Source organism: Medicago truncatula, chromosome 2 (assembly GCF_003473485.1).
Source record: "Medicago truncatula cultivar Jemalong A17 chromosome 2, MtrunA17r5.0-ANR, whole genome shotgun sequence".
Lineage (NCBI taxonomy): Eukaryota > Viridiplantae > Streptophyta > Magnoliopsida > Fabales > Fabaceae > Medicago > Medicago truncatula.
In genome coordinates, this window is record NC_053043.1 from 41695269 (window position 1) to 41704665 (window position 9397).

General features: G+C 34.9%; 1 protein-coding gene across 1 annotated transcript; it reads left to right on the plus strand.

Annotated features, from left to right (window-relative positions):
* The first annotated feature begins 4399 nt into the window (after positions 1-4399).
* Positions 4400-7953, plus strand: LOC120578410 (uncharacterized). The gene is made up of 3 exons (XM_039831111.1): positions 4400-5462; positions 5584-7030; positions 7125-7953. Exons 1-3 carry the CDS (start codon positions 4400-4402, stop codon positions 7951-7953), a joined length of 3339 nt encoding a protein of 1112 aa, XP_039687045.1.
* The last annotated feature ends 1444 nt before the right edge of the window (positions 7954-9397 follow it).

The following is a 9397-nucleotide window of genomic DNA, read 5'->3' on the forward strand; positions in this document are numbered from 1 at the left end:
TAAAACTAATAAAAGTACTGGTTCAGGTTTGTTTGTTTAGAAGAAAGGGCCATGTGGTAAGTAGGAAGTTGGGAATCTAATCGCCAACTAATGCATAATTTCATTGAACCACATACAACTTTTTTTTGAAGACACCACATACAACTTTTTATTTCTATAAATATGAAAGGCATCGAATTATACCTTTTTCTCGTAAAGGGAAAATGCATCGATCAAATGTACTTAAATATATTCACCTCATATTATTTTATGCTCCCATGGCGATTTCAAATTTCTGATACACATACAGAGGTGATTAATACATCAATACATACATATATTGCATGATAGATCCACAAAACAAAAGCCAAATAACTACTCCCGGTTATAGTTAATATTTTAATACTCAAAATTAAAATTCAAGCTATAGAAAAGTGAAGAAGACCCCTCTAACTGGTCATGCATATCAAGACCATTGATAATGATATATAGTCAAATTACTATAGAAAAGTGGTTTGCCAAAGGATTGGAGTTGCCCTGAAGTGTGTCTAGAGTGAGAATAATTGTGCTTTAATCTCACTATCACCACACCGTTACCTCCAAATTAATTAGAATCATAATATGAATGATGATTTTGTCCACCGCCACCTTCATCATCAATATCCTTCATCATATGCTTGAGCCATAAAATAGCCAACTTGGGTGGTGGGAAAAGCATTGCTTGGAGGTGCAAAGAGAGAAAATTACTTGATCGAGCTTTTAACTTGTGGAATAATAAAGGAACTATGTTGGTGTATAGTAGCATAGTGGTTGGAAGGGTTTATAAAGAAGAAAAAGCAAAGGTAAAAGGGTTTAATTGTAACTCAGATCTCAGCATCTTCCAAAGTATATGCGTGGAATCGACCAACTTCAATGCTCCATATACTTTGATCCACCCTCTTTTTAGGTACTTTTCTCTTTTCAAAAGCCACATTGGTAAAACCTTTTTTTATTTTATTAATAAAAAACAGGAAAAAATATATTAACTTCAAATACTTTTTTATCTATAAGTATATCTTATTGTCGATGAAGGTTAGTTTAGCCATTAAAGAGTTAATCATACCTTCCAAAGATGTGAGTTATTCAACTCTCAAATTGATATGATGACATTTTTGATGAGCAATCGGTAAGTATCTCGTAACTTATAAATAATCCACGAGTCTTAATATTTGTGATGTCTAAAGTGAGCCTTGAAATCCAACTAACATAAAAAAAATTCTATTAAAAAAAGATACATGTGCTACAAAATCTACCGTTGAATTAAAAGTTTATATCATATAGACAATCTCTATAATTTAAAGAAATTATGAATTATTTGATATATACCATTGAAACATGATTAGATTAACATCTTAACAATTTTATCAAACGATGTTAATTTTGAGGCATTTTAATGATAAGTAAAATAATTTTATATTTATTTATCTATTTACTTTACTTTACTTGAATGATGTATTGACTATGTAATATATTGAAGTTTTTTTTACAAGAAAAAAACACTTCGATATATTGCACAATCAATAAATAATTATTTATTCCACCATCTTATCTTATCTTATATATGTAATAATAATCAGTTATTTTTGTAAAATAAAAAAACAAGAAGACATTTTAGGACTGTACAACAACCTATATTGAACAATTTTTCAATCAGTAGGAATCAAACTCAATTGATACCTATAGATTACTACACTTACACATAATGCACACTAACAGCTTGTGTTAGACCAATTTTTAACTAAAGAAAATTTAATTGTTATATGTGTGAATTTATTATAAGAATATATAAGTTCTCTTCCTTTCCCTCCACCAATTTTTAACTACAGAAAATTTAATTGTTAAATCTTCAAAAGGGTGGTAAAGTGTGTCCACATTTTGCTTACTAAATAAATTGTTTAAATCAGTTCGATAAAGAAAGATCTATGGGGGCTGGTACGACACATAATAACTCATTAACGATGTGGATTGTGGAAGGAATATATTGGTGCGATAGTGAACTGGCAAAGAGTAAGAACCTTGCATGGTATATACTTTGTGCCTATTTTATGTGGATTCATTACCACATACATCATCGTTTTTGAATATACACGGTTATCCTAGGGTTGAACAATCACTATGTCATATTTGACCTAATATTTATTGGATCGTGATGCTTATACTATAAAATAGAACTAGATTATTTAGACACAAAAGTTAACACCGTATCCGACACCGTATATATAAAATATACATTGAATATAGATTTGTCAAAATGGGTCGGACTTATCAGGTTGGCCTGTAAAAGCCCGAAAAAATGTAGGGTTTGGGTACAAAAATTGAGCCCGTTTAAAATCGGATCTTTTTAGCTTGAGCCTGTCGCGGGCTAGCCCCACCGGACCGCAAGTAACCCGTTTAATCTATAGCCTAACATAAAGATGTAGTCATGATTCAATTGAGTAGAGCACTACAAGAATAATGACCCTTTGCCAGGGATTTTGACAAGGGTTTGAAACCCCTGGCAAATTTGCCAGGGAAAATACCAAGGAAAACCGGTGGCACAAAAGACAGGGATTTGCCCCTCGCTTTTTGACAAAAATCCCTCGGTTTTGATAAGGCGCCAGTTTGAAATTTGAAAATCTGTGGGAATCTGTGCTTATCAGCAAAAACCGACGGAAAAAGCCAGGGAACAGCCCCTCGGTTTGCGAAAACCAAAGGAATCCCTGCGTTTTCCCAGCTGAGTTGACAAGGGCCTGCCAAAAGCTGAGCGCTGCCGGCCTGCCAGGGGCGGAACCCCTCGGATTTTGCTAGTTTCCGTCGCAAATATCAACACGTTCTGCGCCTACTTCTGCGCCTACCTAAGCTAGGATTTGACCGATTTTTCCGAGGGACATGTCCCTGGCAAAGGCCCTGGTTTTTTTCCTTTCCTATATAAGTGAAGCACCGGTTTGATCATGTGCAAATCTCTTAGAAACTTTCTCCTTCTCTTAAAACACAATACCTTCATACAAAACATTCTTCAATCTTCTATTATTTGGTAAAAAAATTATTTATTTGTTATATGTTTTATCATGATGTTAAATTTTACTACTTATTAATGTTATTTATTTTGTTTGTTATTTGCAGCTGTGTTATTTATCCGCCTCCTGGTGTTAGGTTTTGCTCCAACTCTTGCTGTTTTTGGATTGCATTGCAGATTTCTATTGGAAAGCTTCAACATGTTAGTGATATTTTTTTCTCATAACACTATAACTGATATACATGTTGATGATGTGTTGTATGTAAAATATGTTAATTGTTTGATAAAGTATTATTTTTTTTCCGAAAATCTGAAGAAAAAAAAATTATATCATGATAATTTTATTTTTGTTTGTTAATATTATTATGCATCAATGTTGGCAATTTTCAAAATATATCCATTTTTTATTGTGATAAAATGAAATGCATGTTTTTGTTGTGATAAAATGAATTATATATATATGCATATTTTATTTTTTGTGATCAAATGAAATAATATATGCATGTTGTTTTAATTTATTGTGATTAATTAAATGAAAGATTTGCATGCTGTTTTTTTTTTTTTTTTGTGATAAAATGAAATATATGCATGTTGTAGTAGAATGTTAAAAAAAATATATGCATGCTGTAGTTAAATTGTTTGTTTTAAACTAAATCTGTTATTAAAAATTTATTTTTTTTTAAATTTTATAATAACTAGTTTTTATAAATATATTTTAGTTTAGTTAATGCCATATTAAAATTAGTTTCTAAATTATAACATAAATATAATTTAAATATAAAAACAGATTTTTAAACATAATGCTGTTTTTTAATAAATTAAAATCTGTTTTTATATTTAAAAATCTGTTGCTATATTTAAATTATAATTATTATTTTAATAAATTAAAACTAATCAAAGCGTTGGAAAATAAAAATGCTTCATAAAAAATACTATACTAAAAATTTCTATTGTTGGAAAACAATTTATTAAAATAGTGTATTAAAAATCAGTTTTTTTTTTTAAATTAAAACTTTGTTAAAAAATCTAATTTTTTTTAATAAATTAAAATATGTTTGATTTCCGTGTCTAAAATGTTATAATTATTATTTTTATAAAATAAAACAATATAATATAATAATGGATATTGTTTAAAAAGGAGGGACTCAAAAATAGTATAGTACAAGAAAGTTGTTTATCGATGAAAATTAAAACTATGTTACAATTATTTACTAATTAATTATTATATATTTAATTTGCGAGATAAAAATTTAATTTGTTTGCGCGTAAACTTATATTTTATTGTTTGAGCGGGATTTTTTTTCCGCATAATGTTAGTTATCTCCGTTGAGTAATAATTTATTTTTGACGTGGAATACGTCAATGAAGTTGCGGAACGTGTAGAAGATGGAGTATTATGAATATTATCGTCGTTGGATGTACGATAGGACGTTTCCGGGAAGAACTGGACTAAAACCGCAATTTGTCGAAGGAGTTGACGGATTTATTTCATGGGCATGGGAGCAAGAAATCTGTAGAGATGAGGGAGGAATTAGATGTCCGTGTCTAAAATGTAGGTGCAGACATATAATTACCGATCCTGGAGATGTGAAGAAACACCTAAAAAAAGTTGGTTTTATGCCTAATTATTGGGTTTGGACATATAATGGTGAAATGTTTCAGAATTTTGGGGCAGGGGTCAATGCACAAGCTTCTACTAGCCATGGTGGAACAAATGTGGAAACAAATGTGGAATACAATGAAGATGTCAACACAGATCAATTCAACATGATGGATGATATGGTTGCGGACGCTTTAGGGGTGGAATTGTCTTACGGTGAAGATGTTGAAGATGATGAAGAGGAACAACCCCCGAATGAGAAGGCGCAAAGATTTTACCGATTGTTGAGTCAAAGTAATACACCTTTGTATGAAGGGTCTTCGCACTCTAAGCTATCTATGTGTGTGTGGCTTTTATCTCATAAGTCGAACTATCTTAATCCTGATGATGGTATGGATGATATTACGAAGATGTTGAAGGCCGTTACTCCGTTCAAAGATAATCTGCCAATGAATTATCATGCTGCGAAGAGGTTGGTGATGAAGTTGGGATTATCAGTTAAAAAGATTGATTGTTGTAGAAATGGATGCATGTTGTTCTATGACAATGAGTTTGGGATAAATGATGGACCATTGGAGGAATGTAAATTTTGTCAAAGCCCGAGGTACGGTATTAGCAAGCAGAAACGAGTTGCGGTTAAGTCAATGTTTTACTTGCCGATAATACCAAGATTACAAAGACTATTTGCATCGATGAAAACTGCTAGTCAAATGACGTGGCATCATTCAAATGGAATTCCCGGAGTGATGCGACATCCTTCTGACGGTGAAGCGTGGAAACACTTTGATCGAGTACATCCTGATTTTGCAGCAGATCCACGGAATGTGAGACTTGGATTATGCTCTGACAGTTTTCAGCCATATGTCCAATCCTCGGCAAAACCATATTCTTGTTGGCCAATCATTGTAACCCCGTATAATCTCCCTCCTGAAATGTGCATGACACTTGTTTTTGAGTTGTATTGTACCAGGACCAGATAACCCTAAAGCAGGCATAGACGTGTTTCTACAACCGTTAATTGATGATTTGAAGAGGTTGTGGGTTGGAGAATTGACATATGATATTTCTAGAAAACAAAATTTCAAGTTGAGAGCAGCTTTGATGTGGACAATTAATGATTTTCCCGCTTATGGCATGTTGTCCGGTTGGAGTACTCATGGTAGATTTGCATGTCCACATTGTATGGAAAATACAAAGGCATTTACTTTGGAAAGTGGAGGGAAGAGTTCGTGGTTTGACTGTCATCGTCCGTTCTTGCCTCATAATCACCCGTTTAAAAGACTTAAGAATGGTTTCAAGAAGGATGAGAGAGTTTTTGTTGGTCCTCCACCTAAGATTACATCAGAAGAAGTGTGGACAAGAGTTTGTGATTATCCAAAAGTCACTGATTATGGTCGAGCTGTCCCAATACCAAGATACGGAGTAGACCACCACTGGACTAAAAGGAGTATATTTTGGGACCTCCCATATTGGAAAGATAACTTGCTCAGACATAATCTTGATGTAATGCACATTGAGAAGAATGTCTTTGACAACATATTTAACACAGTGATGGATGTCAAAGGCAAAACAAAAGACAATGAGAAGGCTAGAAAAGACTTACAAATATATTGCAAGAGAAAGGATTTGGAGTTGAAACCTCAACCGAATGGGAAATTGTTGAAACCGAAAGCCAACTACAGCCTATCTGCCCAAGAAGCGAAATTAGTGTGTCAATGGTTGAAGGATTTGAGAATGCCCGATGGATATTCTTCTAACATAGGCAGGTGTGCCGATGTCAACACGGGAAGGTTGCATGGGATGAAAAGTCATGACTCTCACATTTTCATGGAGAACTTTATCCCAATTGCATTTAGTTCATTGCCCAAACATGTGCTAGATCCACTTATTGAGATTAGTCAATTTTTTAAAAATTTGTGCGCTTCAACCTTGAGAGTTGATGAACTTGAGAAAATGGAGAAGAATATGCCAATCATTATCTGTCAGTTGGAGCAAATTTTTCCACCAGGTTTCTTTGACTCTATGGAACATCTTCCTGTGCATCTGGCATATGAAGCTATACTTGGCGGACCTGTTCAATATAGGTGGATGTACCCTTTTGAAAGATTCATGGGTGACTCAAAACGAGCAGTTAAAAATCTGGCCAAAGTGGAAGGATCAATTGTTGCTATTTACACCGCCAAGGAAACCACATACTTTATCGGCCATTATTTCGTTGATCGTCTACTTACTCCATCAAATACAAGAAATGAAGTTCAGGTTAACGATTTACGGGATCCATCAACCTTATCCGTATTCAATCTTGATGGTCGACACGCGGGCAAGGTGCTTCAATATTGGATGGTAGATCAGAAAGAGATGCGGTCTGCTCATGTTCATGTTTTGATTAATTGTGCGGAAGTTAAACCATACCTTGAGTAAGTAAATCTATTCCTACCCATTTTTACTAGTTCATATAACAATAAGTTTTAACGCGGTTAACAACTTCGTATTGAATTTATTGCTTTTTAGGGAATTTATTGCTTTTTATGCGGAGTTTGGTGAAGGATCGACAGTTGGTTCGATACATGAATATTTTCCAGCTTGGTTTAAACAAAGAGTGTATAATGCCGAGCCAACTGATGAAGTCATCCGTTTACGGCAATTATCTCAGGGTCCTTTACAATGTGCCAATGAATTTCACACCTACTTCGTGAATGGATATAAATTTCATACCCACTCTTGGACGGAAGGCAAAAAGACTATTAATAGTGGTGTTTATGTAAAAGGAGTTACAGATGGAGGTGAAGATGATTTCTATGGCGTGATCAAACACATTTATGAGCTTTCATATAATGACAATAAAGTGGTGTTGTTTTATTGTGACTGGTTTGATCCCTCGCCTAGATGGACTAAAATTAATAAATTATGCAACACTGTTGACATTCGAGTCGACAAAAAATATAAAGAATATGACCCGTTTATCATGGCACATAATGTTAGGCAAGTGTACTATGTTCCTTATCCCCCAACTCTACCACGCAAACGGGGTTGGTCTGTTGCAATCAAAACAAAACCGAGGGGCCGCATCGAGACTGAAGAACGAAACGAAGAAGTTGCTTACCAAGCCGATGATATGACACATGTAAATGAGATAATTGAAGTAGATCAAGTTACAAGTTGGCAAGACTCTCAGGTTGAAGGGGATCAGGTTGATCCTTCTATTTTGGAGATGCGTAATGAAGTTGAAGATGAGAATGAAGACGTTGTTGATGATAATAATGAAGGGGACCACCAAGACAATCAAGTTGATGATGGTGATGTAGATGAATATAACTATGCATCTGATAACAACACTTGAAGTATATTGTTATCCACCCTTGTAATGATTGAATTTGAATTTATTGTAATCTTGAATACATTTGTGTTTGAATGAAGATATCACTTGTTTAATGATGTATATATTTGAGTCCTTTACAATATAACTTTTTTTGTTATTTAACAGATTCACAATGCCTCCGAAACAAAAAGAGAAAGGCAAGAGCAAGGACACCAGGAGGCGGTTCACAACACACATTGCGGATCCAGCCACACTTGCCACACTGACTCCCTTTCCCAGACCACCCTCTTCTTCTAGCCAAGGATCGACTGGGTCATCCCAAGCTAGTGCCTGTGCACCCGCTGGAGGGTCTGGTGTTGTTGCACCTGTTGGTTTTATCCTCCCTACAGGTTACCAGTTGCCTCCTCCACCATCATTACCTCATGGGCAGACCGGCTTTATGATCCCTCAACTTCAACAACCCCCGCCCCAACCCCAACCCCAATCCCAACCCCAACAGGGTGCTGATGATGATGATGAGGAGATGGCAGATTATCCGCAAGATGAACAAGAGCGTTACATCATTGTGCCTAGCGGGAACTCGTAAGTCTTTATGTATTTTTGTTCAATATGTATATTGTTATAAATTTATGTAATGTTTAACTATATGAGTTTTCATTGTTTGTAGTTTCATGCCCTGCAAGCCAGCCGCCAGTGCCATTAGAGACATCATCCAGGGAAGGTATCATGGATTTTGGAAGACTTATGGTGATATCCCAGATGATGAAAAGGATGCATGGTTTGGTCTTTTTGAGGTAACATTAATACATATCATAATATATTTTAACTTATCTGCACATATGTTATAATTTACTAATTTCCTAAAATATGTTAACAAATATGCAGATGAAGTGTGCCTGGAACCCCAAGTACTATGCTCAGATAAGGAGGAACTTTCACATTAGAGCTTCTGCCCGCCTCTCCGACATGTTGCGACATGTCCGACTTCGTCACGAGACTGCTGGAAAGAGGCCCTACTGGATCGGGGAGCCACTTATGAGGCAGTTGGTGGACTATTGGGGGAGTCCAGAGTTTAAGACGAAATCAGAGAAGGCAAAGAAGAACAGAGCATCAGAGAAAGGGGGATGCATCCACACGGGAGGCTGCATAAGCACAACAGAGCATGCCCGTCGACTGGTAATTAAAAATAATAACTCTGTTAATTAATTTTATAGAATGTATGTTTTTAAATATTTTGTGGTTAAATATAGTTTAATGTTTTACTAACTACTTAATAATTGTGTTTCTTGTCAATTAGGCAAAGAAGCTGGGTAGGGAGCCATACATAAATGAGCTCCACAAGAAGACCCACACATATCGATCAGGCCAGTATGTTGATGATCGCTCCAAGATATGCCAGGTAATTGTTACATAAGTGTATTTTAATTAATTTTATTAATTAGTGGTTATAATTTTATGTTAATGT

Coding starts and splice junctions, on each gene's coding strand:
- LOC120578410 (XM_039831111.1), top strand. CDS start 4,400: ATGGAGTATTATGAATATTATCGTCGTTGGATGTACGATAGGACGTTT. Junction 5,463..5,583: donor ACTTGGATTATGCTCTGACA/GTTTTCAGCCAT, acceptor GTATTGTACCAG/GACCAGATAACCCTAAAGCA. Junction 7,031..7,124: donor GAAGTTAAACCATACCTTGA/GTAAGTAAATCT, acceptor ATTGCTTTTTAG/GGAATTTATTGCTTTTTATG.